This window comes from Bombina bombina, chromosome 3, assembly GCF_027579735.1.
Source record: "Bombina bombina isolate aBomBom1 chromosome 3, aBomBom1.pri, whole genome shotgun sequence".
Lineage (NCBI taxonomy): Eukaryota > Metazoa > Chordata > Amphibia > Anura > Bombinatoridae > Bombina > Bombina bombina.
Window position 1 is genome coordinate 232,528,907 of NC_069501.1, and position 17,500 is coordinate 232,546,406.

General features: G+C 38.5%; 1 protein-coding gene across 1 annotated transcript in view; it reads left to right on the forward strand.

The window, feature by feature from the left end:
- SPAG5 (sperm associated antigen 5) overlaps positions 1–17,500 on the forward strand; it is a 424,869-nt gene that overhangs the window by 16,171 nt on the left and 391,198 nt on the right. The window contains exons 7-8 of the mRNA XM_053705229.1: positions 2,366–2,458; positions 9,004–9,138. Of these exons, the coding sequence (XP_053561204.1) occupies positions 2,366–2,458; positions 9,004–9,138 (228 nt within the window). The remainder of the gene's footprint in view (positions 1–2,365; positions 2,459–9,003; positions 9,139–17,500) is intronic.

Below are 17,500 nucleotides of genomic sequence, written 5' to 3' on the forward strand. Positions count from 1 at the left end.
ATTCCATTTTTAAATTATACTGTAAGATCTGGGGTTTCTTAGTCATATGGCATTTTATGGCCCCATTGATTTTTCTGAGTCACACTATTAAAAGCATATTTGTTGCCTGAGCTTGTGTATTTTGAAAATGTATTCATATGAAAGTCCCGAATTATAATTGAGAGTTTTTCAGATATGAGTTACAGGATGTGCTACTCCATTTTTCCCCTCTATACTTTTATTTGAAAGAACAGTGTTTTAACATGTTAAACATTGTTTTCACAAAAAAAGTCAAGTAAAAACTGTCCTGGGATTCTACTGCTTATTGGCCGATGTGGATAACACACATAGAAACTGTTGGTTTTATTCATCTATTAAAAAACCTAAATGTAGCCACCAATTGGCATGCGCTACCCAGGGTTCTAAACCAAAAAAGGGCTTACTCCTAAGCTTTGTTCTCTTGCTATCTTTATTTTAAAAAGCCTGAATCTAAGATTTTTATAATAGCAGTACATTAGAAAGTTGCTTAAAATGTTATGCTCTATCTGAATCATGAAAGAAAACATTTGGCTTTAGTATCCCATTTAAGTAGCAGCTCGTGCTTTTTTTTAGCCAGATTAATCCCTGTAAAAGATCCCCACACTTAGAGATCTGTGCAAATCCAGATCTTAGACTGTGGGGATCTTTTACAGCAATCTATCTGGCTACGTAAATATGTGAAGACGCTGCTTACTTCTGCATTCAGATACTCATGAAGGATCCAAATGCACATTCCTGCTGCAAACCTTTAGCTTCTGAGCAGGAGACAGCTGGTGATTTGCGGGTTAGTGCAACTGCAGCTCCTGATTGGCTCACTGGCAGTGCTGAAAGCATTTGCATGGGTTAAACACAGTTATCTAGGTTAACTAATGCAAAATGATTAGATCATTTAGTTTTGCGTTACCATGCCCCTTTATCAATTTTTTTTTTTGGTAAACTGAAGGCTCTTGGTTTAATTTTGTTTTATTTAACATCTGAAATTTTGGAAATATTTTTGTAGATCTTACCAAACCAGTTATAACTCAGAAAGGCTTGCACAGAAAACTTAGATTTATCTGGTGGAGTATTGAACAGGTGCCAGTGGCATCAGGCAGATGGTTTAAATTATCCGTCTTGGGTCAAAAGTGGCTCATTTTAAAGGAAGCAGATCAGTTTCTTAAAAGGACAGTTTACCCCATAAAAAAAAATCTCCCCTTAAATTTGTTCCCAAAGATCATTTTTTTTTTCTCCTGCTAGTGTATTAAATAGTTTACAAGTAGCTTGTTTACACTTATTTCGGTATTTGAAATAGCTGATATAGCCTTTGGTATCCCCACCTATACCGAAAGTTTCTAGACTTAAAGGGACATTGTGTTTTTGTAAAAATGTATAGTTTTGCTTATTTTTAAATAACACTGTGCTGATTTTCAGACTCATAAACAAGCCCATACGTTTTTAGATGTATACTGATGTCTACAGACTCCAGCTTGCTTCTGTTTATTTAAAGGGTCTTTTCATATGCGTGGGAGGGTGGAGTGTCTGATCTTCCTTCTTTCCCAGTCCCTTTCACTGGGTGTTCCATCATAACCTTATCAACAGTGCTAAACTGGGAGCTTCTAGGTACATTTGAATTTTTTTTTTAAAAGGTTTTATACTGGATTTTTATCTCTGTATCTTCATATTCTTTATAGTAGTGTCTATTACATTAAATTATATGAAAATTGGTGTATACTGTCTCTAAATCCAGGCTATTGACAAGCTGTGTAAACTTAGAAGAAATTACCCTCCCGGTGTCGTGTAGAAGAGATGGCTAATAAAATAATTTTCCATTCGGCTTTGGTTTACAGACAAATATACAATACAGAAGGAAATGTGTGTACACAGTGATAACCAAATGAGATCTCATTTTACCTGCAAGCTCAACCCATTTAAATTGGCTGTGGTTTCAAAGCACAAAACCGGCAATTTCAAAATACACAAACATGAAAATGCAATTTCTCATACATTCTATGCTCTGCAGCTGGTATAAAAAGTCATTGGAAATGAAAAATAAGTTTACAGTATACAGTCTCTTTAAATCTCGGAATGTCTGCAAATTTTAAGAGCTTGAGTTAGATTATTTTGACCTAGAAGTAGGATCAAAACATTTTATTGCATTGTTCTTTTACTGATTCAATGACTTTGTAACAGCTCCAATTACCTCTGAAGATTCTGGTAGTAATTTCAAAGTGCTTGTTTTTTAATCATTTTTTTTTATTTTTCTAGTTCGGTTGATGTTATGTTTGCTGCTTTTAAAACTGTTTATTGTGGGAAACCATGAAATACTGTTTATCATTTTTAATAGATAATGTGTGGTTTTGTATTCCAGGCCTCTCAGAAGATGCAGTCAGAATCTATGTTCAAATATGCTAATAATTTGTATGATATAACTCAGAAGAATAAAGCAGACCTTAACCTGAAGGTAAAGTGCTAGTTCACATGTTCTTTACATTGGATCCTTTTACCTACCTACATTAAAGGGACACTCAATCAAAATTAAACTTTCATTATTCAGATAGAGCATGCCATTTTAAACAACTTTCCAATTTACTTCGATTAACTAAATGTGCGCAGTCTTTTTATATTTAAACTTTTTGAGTCACCAGCTCCTACTGAGCATGTGCAAGAATAAATGTGTATGCATTTGTGAATGGCTGATGGCTGCCACATGGTACATGTATGCATTTGTGATTGGCTGATGGCTGTCACATGGTACAGGGGGAGTGGAAAGACATAACTTTTAAAATTGTCAGAAAAAAAAATCTACTTCTCTTTTGAAGTTCAAACTAAGTGCTAATGCATTATCTTGCATTTGTGGATTATGCAAATCTACTGTGTTGACTGGTCCTTTAGTTGTAGGATTTTAATTTGATATTTTTTTTTTTTTTAACTTACTTTGTTGCTTAAGGTTGTGCCAATAAAGGGACATGCTATTTGGGTCTGAAGATGATTCTGTTATCAAGAAACTGCAGAGCCTTTTTTTGTGGTAAAAATTTAAGGGGAAAAAGTCAAAATTGAATGTGCATGAATGCATTTTATTTAAAAAAAAAAAAAAAAAAAACATTTTTGAAATATTTCCTGTAGCAATAAAAAATGTTTCATGCGTTACTTGAGTATCAGGATTCACATAAAACCCAAATTGTTTCTTTCCTGATTCAAATAGAGAATGACATTTTCAACAACTTTCCAATTTATTCTATTATCAGTTTTGCTTCATTAGCTTAAGGGACACTGAAGGCAAAAAAAACCTAATCGCAGCTAAAAAGAAAGTACAAAATTTAAATATAGTTACAGTGCCCTATCGGTTTAAATTACTTGCCGTTTGGAAGATATTTGGCTTTAAAAATGTAACACTTTCCAAACCCACTCCATTTATCGTTTTTATCTTTTTCCAATCTGGACTGACAACCCAAGTTGGAATATGGCGACCGTTATTCCTGATGCGCATGCGCAAGGTAGCGCAATGTCATCCATTACATCACTAACTTCATGTCAGTTCTATATGCAGTAGAGTGCGCATGCGCAAAATGCTGTGATTGGCAGTTAACTATATGGAAAAGGAGGAGATACTATACAATTCTATATAAACACCGTAATCGGCTGTTAATTATATGCAAAAGAAGGAGATACGATAGGTTAGTGCTTTTTGAAATGTACTGCCCATATTTAGGGGCTGGATTAGGTGACGTGAGGATGAATTTTTACAATGAATATAAGTTAGTTATTAAATAATTATATGTATGTGTTGAAATGTGGGTTCTGTTTTGAGTAAAAATGCAAAAGTTAGTAATCCTTTATTGAAGGAGAAGTAATACACTACTGGGAGCTAGCTGAACACATTGGTAAGCCAATGACAAGAGACATATATGTGCAGACACCAATCAGCAGCTAGTTCTGTATTCAGCGTACTGACTGCTGTACAAAGGTCAGCCTGCCTGTATGCACTACTTGTCAGTGCCAACCATTTTGTGAGTATCTATTTGGCGGATGATATTAATGATTATATCTACCTGGTTTCAGACGATGTCACACCATTAGGCGCTCTCTCTTTTACTTTCAAGTTCTGTAGCCTACCTGGGTATGTTTTTTTAACTAAGGATACCAAGAAAATGATGCCTCTTAAATAACAAAAGTAAGTTGGAAAGTTGTTTAAAAAAATTGCATGAATTCTGAAAAAAAATTTTTGTTTCATTTCCCTTTAATTAAACCATCAAAGCTATAGGTCAATGTTTTTTACTCCCAATTGCAAAATGATTGAGTAAAAATTTTTGTGAACATTAAATGTGTAACCTTCTGTGGAAATGGCTTTACTGGGAACTACACAACTCCAAAAAAACGTTTTCTCTTTCCTATGATATGGAGAGTCCACAATGTCATCAATTACTAGTGGAAATATTACTCCTGGCCAGAAGGAGGAGGCAAAGAGCACCACAGCAAAGCTGTTAAAGGGCCATTATACACTCATTTTTTCTTTGCATAAATGTTTTGTAGATGATCTATTTATAAAGCCCATAAAGGGTTGGTTTTTTTTTTTTTTTTTTTTTTTTTTTTAAATGTATAATTTTGCTTATTTTTAAATAACATTGCTCTGATTTTCAGACTCCTAACCAAGCCCCAAAGTTTTATTTGAATACCGTCAGCTACCTTCTCCAGCTTGCTCCTGTTTGTGTAAAGGGTCTTTTCATATGCAAAAGAAGGGGGATGGGTGGAGTGTCTTATTTACCACTTGCAGTGGGCTTTCCAGCTACCTTTTCAACAGAGCTAAACTGAAAGCTTCTAAGTACGTTTTTAAACCATTTTATACTGGATTTTTATATCCGTATCTGAGCATCTTATTCTTTATAGTAGTGTCTATTACATGCAGTTATATGAAAATGAATGTATACTGTCCCTTTAAGTGTAACTCCCCCCACCCATAATCCCCAGTCATTCTCTTTGCCTTTGTCAATGGAGGAGGTGAAGTTTTTGGTGTCTGAAGAAAAATTGGATTTCTTTCACTTCAGGCAAGATGTTTGGGTCTAGCTGTAGTCCATGTCAATCTCTGCAGTAGAGTAGTGGTGGCTTTAAAGCAGTTAGGAAGTTGTGAGGTGGGCCTTGCTCTGTTTCCTAACATATTGCTGCCCTAGTATAGAAAGCTAGAGTAGGTTTACTCTGTTCTTTCTTTTTTCTACAGGTCTCTGTAAGGAGTATGTGTCCTTTCACGCCTTCTGAGCTGTCCTCCTGCCGGACGGCTAGACTACAGGTAAGTGCTTTTGTCTTCAGAAGGAATTTTTTTCATTGCAGTATATGGGGACACTTTATAATCCTTTTATTCAGGATTAATTTAAGGCAGTGGGCAGGCACTTTGTTGTATGTGATTGGAGACTTAGGTCAACCTCCTTTTTGGGCATGAAGGAGTTAACCTTTTCATTGTGGCTCATTATTTATATTTGAGAGGTCATATATTTATTGAATATGAGGTGGGTAAACGCAGTATAGTAGACAGGATACTTATTTAGCACCACTATGGCTTACTCAAGGATACATGTATTAAACCTTGGTGATAGTACAGTATTGTAACAACTAGACACAGCGGTCTTGTCAGATACTTCACCCGCACACAAACATAACCACAACCCTTCTTTACCTTATCTTAAAGGCGGAAGTTCTCTGCTTCTCTCGGGTAGGCTCACCTCTGTGCAGACGGGAGGACGGCCACGCTAGGAAGCGTAACCGTCGCTCTCTCTCCAACTCCGGTTCAGCTGCATGTGTGTGCGGGATTTACTGATCGGACGTGACGTCAGCGGCTCTTCTGCCAATTCTCGTTCTCACTGGTCTGTATCCAATCCGTGCTTCAAATTTGGTCAGTGCTCCTTTCAATGCCGATAATCTCTGGGTCTCAGAAAAAAGAGCTCCTCAACTCTTAGAAAAGGTATCAAGAAAAAATGGCAAAGTCCCAGAAATTGATGTATAAAAAATGTGTAGATTTATTTAGAACGTAGTTAAAACATGAAAAAGATGTAGTAAAAAGATAGAACGGTCTTACGCGTTTCGGCTAGCTTTTGCCGTAATCATAGACCATGCAAAAGCTAGCCGAAACGCGTAAGACCGTTCTATCTTTTTACTACATATTTTTCATGTTTTAACTACGTTCTAAATAAATCTACAAATTTTTTATACATCAATTTCTGGGACACTGCCATTTTTTCTTAATATATTTATTCCCTTTTATAGGCACTAAAGTTTATGGTGTTTAGAAGGGGTTTTTGAAACAGCATGTATATAAAAATCGATAGAGAGAATTTTTCTTTCTTGGGAGTATGCGACTTAACGGCTGTACGATTAGAGACATGCAGGTTTTTTCTTTTGGTTTCCTGTTAGTCGGCTTGTTCACCCGCTTTACACTGTTGCGCATCGCTTTTACTCCCCGATCATGTGACTTCCTCCCTTCCGCTCATTACTTTTATCGGAGCTGTGTCGACTGGGCTGTAAGAATGGCAAGCTTGTTTCTTCATATAATCCTTTGACTTCCAGGATTTTCTTTCTCCTGAGGGGGCAGGTAGGACACCTTAGTTCAGCTGAGGTGTAAAGGTCCTCAGCAAGGTTTTTTTTATTTCTCTTGTTAGGTGTATCCAGTCCACGGATCATCCATTACTTGTGGGATATTCTCCTTCCCAACAGGAAGTTGCAAGAGGATCACCCACAGCAGAGCTGCTATATAGCTCCTCCCCTAACTGCCATATCCAGTTATTAACCGCAAAAACTACATTTAAAAAATTTAAAGGGACATACAGTGCTCTGCAGTTCCTCTCAGCCTCCAGGAGGAGTTTATTTGCCTGCAGAAATTGCTGCTCAGGTATCTTCTGCGGTATCTGCAGCATTATCTGCTTTTCCTATGTTTAGGGGAAAACGCAAGAGGAAAATTTATAGATCCAGATTGTAAGGTTTCTGCTCCGCCTTCTGCTATTCAGGTAGCTCTCCCTCATAAGTCTGATGAGGAGTATACGTCGTAGTCTCGGAGGGTGAGATCTCAGATTCGGACAGTGTAATTCCTTTATCTGATACTGAAGAACTACACTTCAGAGTTAAGCTTGAACACCTTCATGTACTGTTAAAGGAGGTATTGGCTACTTTGGATGACTGATATTCCTGTCGTGGTCAACCCTAAGAAATCTAGTAAACTTAATAAATACTGTGATGTTTCTTCCTCTGTGGAGGTGTTCCTGTTCCGGATCGTGCAACGGCGATTATTTCTCAGGAATAAGAGTGGCCAGGGATACCTTTCTCTCCATCTCCTGTCTTTAAAAAGATGTTTCCTGTCGCTGACTCCATTAAAGACTTATGGCACTCAGTGCCTAAAGTAGAAGGTACCATTTCTACTCTGGCTAAGAGAACTACGATCCCTATAGAGGAGAGCTGATCTTTTAAGAATCTCATGGACAAAACTGGAGACATCTGAAGATGTATATTCATCAAGTGCTTCAATGGCAACCTGCAGTTTGTATTGCCCCTGTGTCAAGTGCGGCATCTTATTGGTGCAACGCCTTGTCCGATTCAATTTTGGTAGAGACTCCTTTGAAGGAGTTCTAAGACAGGATTAAGGCTCTGAAACTAGCCAATTCCTTTATTTCTCATGCTACCATGCAAGTTATTAAACTGGGAGCCGATATGTGGCTTCTCTGTCCTAGCCCGCAGGGCATTATGGCTAAAATCTTGGCCAGCTGATGTTACCTCTAAGTCCAAGCTTCTTGCGCTTCCTTACAAGGGTAAGACCTTGTTTGGACCTGGTCTGGCAGAAATAATTTCTGATATTACAGGTGGAAAAGGGTCTTTTCTACCACAAGACAAGAAGAATAGACCTAAAGGACTCGTTTCTCGTTCCTTTCGTAACTTCAAGGGAAAGTCTTTCTCTCCCTTTTCTAAGCAGGAACAGTCCAAGTCTTGGAAACCCAATCAGTCTTGGAACAAGGGGAAGCAATCAAAGAAACCCGCAGCTGAGTCTAAATCAGCGTGAAGGGTTTGCCCCCGAACCAGGATCGGACCAGATGGGAAGCAGACTTTCTCTTTTTTTTTTTTTTTTTCTCATAAGGAACGTTTGTTGCACAACTTGGATGTAGTGCATGCTCTAAAATTCTACCTACAGGCAGCTAAGGATTTTTGCCAGTCCTCTGTCCTGTTTGTTTCTCTGGAAAGCATAAAGGTCAGAAGGCTACTGCTACTTCTCTTTCCCTCTGGTTGAGAAGTATAATTCGTTTGACTTATGAGACTGCTCCTGGGAGAATTACAGCTCATTCCACAAGGGCTTTCACCTCTTCTTGGACTTTCAAAAATTAAGCTTCTGTGGAACAGATTTGCAAGGCTGCAACTTGGTCCTCTCTGCATACTTTTTTCAAATTTTCCAAATGTAATACTTTTGCCTCGGCTGAGGCCTCCTTTGGGAGAAAGGTTCTTTAAGTGGTGGTGCCTTCTGTCTAGGTCTTCCTGTCTTGTTCTCCCTCCCTAGTCATCTGTGTCCTCTAGCTTGGGTATTGGTTCCCACTAGTAATTGATGTCGTTGTGGACTCTTCATATCTTAGGAAAGAAAAAAAAATATGCTTATCTGATAAATTTATTTCTTTACGGGTATGGAGAGTCCACGACCCCACCCTTAATTTAAGACAGTTATTTTTTACTATACCTCAGGCACCTCTATACCTTCTTGTGTTATTCCTTTTTCCATTTCCTTTTGGTCGAATGACTGGGGATTATGGGTAGGGGAGTGACACTTAACAGCTTTGCTGTGGTGTTCTTTTCCGCCTCCTGCTGGCCAGGAGTGATATTCCCTCTAGTAATTGATGACATTGTGGACTCTCCATATACGTAAATAAATAAATTTTATCAGGTTAGCATACATTTTTGTTTTTTCTAAATAAACTGAATTCAGAAGCTCAGTAGATGACGCCAATAAATGAGTTTGTAACTTAACTTTAACAGTTTTTCTTCTTCTAGATGAGCAGAGTCAGAGGCCTCCTAGCTGATCACATGACTTTACTAAAGAAGATGGAATCAAAAATGCAAGCGAACATTGCTCAGAGGGAGGAAATGAGAAACTCCATGGAAAAAGCTTTCCTTATCAAAGAAGCGGTAATTCAGTGCTTAGGATCTGTTAATGAATGTCATTTCTATAGTCCATCCGTACTCTTTCCTAAATCCTTTAATAGAAATTTACAAAGATTTTGTTCTTTACTTCATGTATCTTTTTATTTGAATGCAATGCTTAAGAGGAGGTCTTTTCTTCTATATCCTTTTTAAAGGGACAGTCTAGTCCAAAATAAACTTTTATGATTCAAATAGGGCATGTAATTTTAAACAACTTTCCAATTTACTTTTATCACCAATTTTGCTTTGTTCTCTTGGTATTCTTAGTTGAAAGTTAGGATTTTCATATGCTAATTTCTTAGACCTTGAAGGCAGTCTCTTATGTGAATGCATTTTGACAATTTTTCACAATTAGAGGGTGTTGGTTCATGTGTGTCATATAGATAACACTGTGCTCACGCACGTGGTGTTACCTAGGAGTCAGCACTGATTGGCTAAAATGCAAGCCTGTTAAAAGAAATGAAATAAAGGGGCAGTTTTCAGAGGCTTAGATACAAGGTAATCAAGAGGGAAAAAGTGTATTGATATAACAGTGTTGGTTATGCAAAACTAGGGAATGTGTAATAAAGGGATTATCTTTAAAAAAAAAAAAAAAAAAAAAAAAAAAATATTCTGTTGTGGACCGTTAACCCCTTAATGACCACAGCACTTTTCCATTTTCTGTCCGTTTGGGACCAAGGCTATTTTTACATTTCTGCGGTGTTTGTGTTTAGCTGTAATTTTCCTCTTACTCATTTACTGTACCCACACATATTATATACCGTTTTTCTCGCAATTAAATGGACTTTCTAAAGATAACATTATTTTCATCATATCTTATAATTTACTATAATTTTTTTTATAAAATATGATAAAAAAATGGAAAAAAACACACTTTTTCTAACTTTGACCCCCAAAATCTGTTGCACATCTACAACCACCAAAAAACACCCATGCTAAATAGTTTCTAAATTTTGTCCAGAGTTTAGAAATACCCTCTTTGCTTTTTTTGCAAGTTATAGGGCCATAAATACAAGTAGCACTTTGCTATTTCCAAACCACTTTTTTAAAAAAAAATTAGGGCTAGTTACATTGGAACACTGATATCTTTCAGGAATCCCTGAATATCCCATGACATGTATATATTTTTTTTTAGAAGAAATCCCAAAGTATTGATCTAGGCCAATTTTGGTATATTTCATGCCACCATTTCACCGCCAAATGCGATCAAATAAAAAAAATTGTTCACTTTTTCACAATTTTTTTTACAAACTTTAGGTTTCTCACTGAAATTATTTACAATTGCAATTATGGCATACATTGTAAATTTTTCTCTGGGATCCCCTTTGTTCAGAAATAGCAGACATATATGGCTTTGGCGTTGCTTTTTAGTAATTAGAAGGCTGCTAAATGCCATTGCGCACCACACGTGTATTATGCACAGCAGTGAAGGTGTTAATTAGGGAGCATGTAGGGAGCTTTTTGGGGTAATTTTAGCTTTAGTGTAGTGTAGTAGAGAACCCCAAGTATTGATCTAGGCCCATTTTGGTATATTTTATACCACCATTTCACCGCCAAATGCGATAAAATAAAAAACGTTATTTTTTTCCAAATTTTAGGTTTCTCACTGAAATCATTTACAAACAGCTTGTGTAATTATGGCACAAATGGTTGTAAATGCTTCTTTGGGATCCCCTTTGTTCAGAAATAGCAGACATATATGGCTTTGGCGTTGCTTTTTGGTATTTAGAAGGCCGCTAAATGCCGTTGAGCATCACACGTGTATTATGCCCAGCAGTGCAGGGGTTAATTAGACAGCTTGTAGAGTTAATTTTAGCTTTAGTGTAGAGATAAGCCTCCCATCTGACACATCACCCCTCTGATCCCTCCCAAACAGCTCTCTTACCTCCCCCACCCCACAATTGTCCTCGCCATCTTAAGTACTGGCAGAAAGTCTTCTAGTACTAAAATAAAAGGCATTCTTTTCCCCCCTTTGCATATTTACATACGCTGCTGTGTAGGATCCCCTTTAGCCCCCAACCTCCCTGCCCCCCCCCCCCCCAACAGCTCTCTAACCTCCCCCTCTACCTTCTTGGCAGCCATCTTGGGTACTGGCAGTTGTCTGCCAGTACCCAGTTTACAATATAATGTATCTTATTTTTTTTATTTTTTTATTTATTTTCTGTAGGGTAGCTTTCCCCTCTCCCCCCCCCCCCCCCCCCCCCCCCAGACCAACCCCTACCCCATCCCAAATCCCTTAGATTACTTTTTGGGGCATTCCCTCCCCCCCTTTCTCCCACTTAAACTTAATATTTTCTGTAATGTAGCAGTTCCCACCTGTTCCCACCCGTTCCCTACCCGTGCACATGCGCGCGCGCCCCCAATCCCGCCCCCCTCTCAGGCTCAGAAACCATCGATGGCTGCCCACCCGCCTCCCACTGCAGCTCCCACCCACCAATGAATGCGGCCATCGATGTCCGGTGTAGAGAGGGCCACAGAGTGGCTCTCTCTGCACCGGAGGGGTAAAAATTGTTATTGCAGAATTGCCTCGATATCGAGGCATCCTGCAATAACCGGAAAGCAGCTGGAAGCGATCAGGATCGCTTCCAGCTGCTTTCCAAACCGAGGACGTACGCCATACGTCCTCAGGCGTTAACTGTATTTTTTTCTGAGGACGTATGGCGTACGTCCTCGGTCATTAAGGGGTTAATGTTCTTGGATGGTCAGTAGAATTATACATATTTATACTATTCTATGACGTTAAAAAGAAGAAAAAAAACCCTGCTTTCTATGTTGAATATTAAAGGGACAGTTTACCCAAAAACCTTTCTCTCCTTTTAATAATAGGCTATTGAGAAACTATGTAAACACAGCCAGCAGAAGAAATGACACTCACAGTGAGGGGTAGAATAGATAAAGCTCTAAAATGTTCATTTTCAATTGTACTTTCTAAGTATTGTACAGAGATAAGAAAGGGAAGCATTGAGTGATAAGATCTGATCTGTGAGCACACTGCATCTATTTTGATGGGTGGTAGTTTTAAAGAGCAAATCCAGCTATATCTTTTGCAAAAAAGCATAAATGAGCAATTTTTTTATGCATTTTATACCCTACAGCTGTTATAACAAGTCATGGGGAACTTGTTCAGCGAAAAACAATTTTACAGTTAACACTGACTTTAAAGGGATAGTGTAGTCAAAATTAAACTTTCATGATTCAGATAGAGCAGGTAATTTTAAGCAACTTACTAATTTACTCCTATCAAATTTTTTTCGTTCTATTGGTATCTTTATTTGAATGTAAGCTTAGCAGCCAGCCCATTTTTGGTTTAGAACCTGAGTAGCGCTTGCTGATTGGATACATTTAGACACCAATCAGAAAGCGCTAGCCAGGTGCTGAACCAAAAATGGGCTGGCTCATATGCTTACATTCATGTTTTTTCAAATAAAGATACCAAAAGAACGAAGAAAATTTGATAATAGGAAAAAATTAGAAAGTTGCTTAAAATTGCTGCTATCTGAATCATGAAAGTTTAATTTTGACTAGACTTTTCCTTTAATTGGGTTATTGTGGTGTGTGTGTGTTTTTTTTTTTTTTTTTTTTTTTTTTTTTTTTATATACAATTGCCATGATTTGTACCAAATGTACATAGACAATCTTATTGAGCTGTTGGCTTCACTGTAAGGAAGGCTGAATTCTGTTCCCCACACAAGGCAACACTTGCTGCCAGGAACTAGAGAGATCTGGTCTAGTAAGCCCTGAGTTATGTCTGTAAAAGACCAGACACCTGGGAAACATCACATTTGTGTGACTGGGTTTCTCTAGTTTGGTTAAACTCCAAAGCCATGATAGATATAGATATAGATCGATATAGATATTGTGAGGAATTTATTAATATATAATTATCCAATATAAATGTACATGAATGTAGTGCGATTGTTTTTCTAAAGTTAGAACCTAATATGTGTCAATATATATTGTTTAATACATGTTATAATATCTATGAATTGGACCCAAAGTATGCTTTCAGGTATAACATGATTTACGCTCTGTACCCTTTTTCATCACACTTGTTTTATGTGTATTCATTACAATGATCCATACTAGCAGTGCTGTATATAAAATATTGGTTTCCCATTTTTAGACTTTTAGCCTTTTTCTTTTGTGTCTTTGAAAGTGCTTAAACCTTTCAGGTATCAATAGGTGTATGTCTTTTTAAATGTTTAGCCTTAAATAGGCTTATGGACAGGTTCACACGTAAGCAGTGATCAAGTGCGTATGCGCCTGTGTGAACCTGTCCATTTCTCACCTGATGGTTTTATTTTCGTGCTGACTATTCTGTCGCTATGTTCTTAATTTGTGAAATGAATTTCTGAAGTTTTATCCGCTGGATTCGTATGGAATTTGTTCTACTGTAACTTGTCATCTGTGCTCAGTGCGCTATTTAGTTTGGCAGTTTCGCCTGTAGTAGCAACCTTTTGCATTGGTTTAGGTAAGGTGGTGTGTCCCGACCTCCGCCCACGCTCCATTGTGCCGTTGTTCAAAGACGAAACGATTGTCTGCAAGTGAGCGCTCCTAACTACATTATACTGTGTGTATGTGTGTGTTTTATATCTATCTATCAATCTATCTATCTCAACTGAACATGTGTGAAACGGTCAAAAACTTAATTATTAAAACAAATCCAAATCCCAAAAAAATATAAATACAAGTGTGATAATTATTTAGAATCTACATAATGTAGTCTGCATCAATATGTAGCAAGTCAGTGTAGGAGTCACTTGGTACACATTGATGCACACTACATTATGTAGATTATGAATAATGATCACACTTGTATTTTATATTTTTTTCGGATTTGTTTTGATCATTAAGTTTTTGACAGTTTCACAAATGTTCAGTTGCTATCTTTTGCACACACTGCTTTTTGATTGGTTGATTGTGTGGGGGAGGGAATAAGAGGCCTTTATAAGTTTGTTTTGTACACTGTTTGTGAGAAGAAAGGGTTCTTTTACCCCGAAATGTCACATCATTAAAACACTTTTGTTCACAGTTGACTGAAGCCCAGCGAGTGCTTTTCTCTTGTAAGGTGTATCCAATCCACGGATCATCCATTACTTGTGGGATATTCTCCTTCCCAACAGGAAGCTGCAAGAGGATCACCCACAGCAGAGCTGTCTATATAGCTCCTCCTCTAACTGCCACTCCCAGTCATTCTCTTGCAGCTCTCGACAAGAAAGGAAGTAGCTAGAGAGATGTGGTGTTTTTATTTAGTTTATCTTCAATCAAAAGTTTGTTATTTTCAAATGGTACCGGAGTTGTACTATTTTAGCCTCAGGCAGAAAGTAGAAGAAGAGTCTGCCTGTGGTTTTTGATGATCTTAGCAGGTTGTAACTAAGATCCATTGCTGTTCTCACACATAACTGAAGAGAGAGGTAACTTCAGCTGGGGGAATGGCGTGCAGGGTTTCCTGCTATGAGGTATGTGCAGTTTAAATTTTTCTAGAGAAATGAATATGCTAGAAAATGCTGTTAATACCGGATTTATTTAAGGTAAGCCTGATTACAGTGATTTAATAACTACTAGTATCATGCTTGCTGTAAAAGGTAATATTCTTATTACTTTCTCACATTACTGAAAAATAAAACGTTTGCTGGAAGTGTTTAAACGTTTTTTTATACATATTGGTGATAAAACTTTATTGGGGCCCAGTTTTTTCCACATGGCTGGCTAGATTTTGCCTAGGGATAGTTTTGTTAGGCCCTCTCACTGTGAATACAGGTTGGGAGGGGCCTATTTTCGCGCCTAAATGCGCATTAGATTTTGCAGCTTGAGACATCCATTTTCCCTGAAGGAGTCCCCTGAACACTTAGGACCTCTCTAAAGGGTTTTTGTGCCTTTCAAAGTCGTTATATGGGCAGGTAGGGCCACAGCAGAGCTGTGGCAGTTTGTTGTGACTGTTGAAAAACGTTTATATCGTTTTTTTGATCCGTTTTTTTGATCCATTTGCAAGTGGGTGCAATGCTCTGTTAGTCTATTATACACACTGTAAAAATTTCGTAAGATTTACTGCTTTTTATCACTGTTTTTCAATTTCTGACAATTTGTTTCTCTTAAAGGCACAGTACCGTTTTTATTTTTTGCTTGTTTACATTTATCAAAGTGTTTTCCAAGCTTGCTGGTCTCATTGCTAGTCTGTTTAAACATGTCTGACATAGAGGAAACTCCTTGTTCATTATGTTTAGAAGCCATTGTGGAACCCCCTCTTAGAATGTGTACCAAATGTACTGATTTTACTTTAAGTTATAAAAATCATATTCTGTCTTTAAAAGATTTATCACCAGAGGAAACTGACAAGGGGGAAGTTATGCCGACTAACTCACCCCACGTGTCAGAACCTTTGACTCCCGCTCAAGGGACTCCCGCTCAAGAGGCGCTAAGTACATCTAGCGCGCCCATGGCGTTTACTTTACAAGACATGGCGGCAGTTATGGATCATACCCTTACAGCGGTATTGCCCAAACTACCAGGGTTACAAGGAAAGCGAGACAGCTCTGGGGCTAGTAAAAATACAGAGCACTCTGACGCTTTAGTAGCTATGTCTGATATCCCCTCACAATATGCAGAAGCTGAGGCAGGAGAGCTTCTTTCTGTGGGTGATTTTTCTGACTCAGGGAAGATGCTTCAACCTGATTCTGATATGTCAACATTTAAATTTAAGCTTGAACACCTCCGCGTGTTGCTCAGGGAGGTTTTAGCTACTCTGGATGACTTTGACACCATTATAGTGCCAGAGAAATTGTGTAGATTGGATAAATACTATGCAGTGCCTGTTTACACTGATTTTTTTCCAATACCTAAAAGGTTTTCAGAAATTATTACTAAGGAATGGGATAGACCAGGTGTACCATTCTCTCCCCCTCCTATTTTTAAGAAAATGTTTCCAATAGATGCTGCTACACGGGACTTATGGCAAACGGTCCCTAAGGTGGAGGGAGCAGTTTCTAACCTAGCTAAGCGTACAACTATCCCCGTCGAGGACAGTTGTGCTTTCCTAGATCCAATGGATAAAAAGTTAGAGGGTTACCTTAAGAAAATGTTTATTCAACAAGGTTTTATTCTACAGCCTCTTGCATGCATTGCCTCATTTACTGCTGCTGCGGCCTTCTGGTTTGAGTCTCTGGAAGAGGCCTTACAGATAGAAACTCCATTAGATGATATACTTGACAAGCTTAAAGCACTTAAGCTAGCCAATTCATTTGTTTCTGACGCCGTTGTTCATTTAACTAAACTAACGGCTAAGAACTCAGGTTTTGCTATTCAAGCGCGTAGGCGCTATGGCTTAAATCCTGGTCAGCTGACGTTACTTCAAAGTCTAAGCTTCTCAATTTTCCCTTCAAGGGGCAGACCCTATTCGGGCCTGGACTGAAGGAGATAATTTCTGATATTACTGGAGGAAAAGGTCATGCCCTTCCTCAGGATAGGTCTAACAAATTAAGGACCATTCAAACTCATTTTCGTGCCTTTCGAAACTTTAAGACGAGCGCGGCGTCATCTTCCTCTAATACAAAACAAGAGAGAAATTTTGCCCAGTCCAAGCCGGTCTGGAGACCTAACCATACTTGGAACAAAGGTAAACAGGCCAAGAAGCCTGGTGCTGCCTCTAAGACAGCATGAAAGATTGGCTCCTGATCTGGTAACGGATCTAGTAGGGGGCAGACTTTCTCTCTTCGCCCAGGCTTGGGCAAGAGACGTCCAGGATCCCTGGGCGTTGGAAATTGTGTCCCAGGGATATCTTCTGGACTTCAAAGCTTCTTCCCCAAAAGGAAGATTTCACCTTTCACAATTATCTGCAGACCAGATAAAGAGAGAGGCATTTCTTACATTGTGTTCAAGACCTCCTAGTTATGGGAGTGATCCACCCAGTTCCAAAGGAGGAACAGGGGCAAGGATTATATTCAAATCTATTTGTGGTTCCCAAGAAAGAGGGAACCTTCAGACCAATCTTAGATCTCAAGATCCTAAACAAATTTCTCAGGGTCCCATCTTTCAAGATGGAGACTATTCGAACCATCCTACCTATGATCCAGGAGGGTCAATACATGACTACCGTGGACTTACAGGATGCTTATCTTCACATTCCGATACACAAAGATCATCATTGGTTTCTCAGGTTCGCCTTCCTAGACGGGAGTTACCAGTTTGTGGCTCTTCCCTTTGGGTTAGTTACGGCACCAAGAATCTTTACGAAGGTTCTGGGGTCACTTCTGGCAGTCCTAAGGCCGCGGGGCATAGCAGTAGCCCCTTACTTCGACGCCTGTATCAGAATGTCGTCTAATTTCTAAATTGCCAAGTCCCATACGGACAT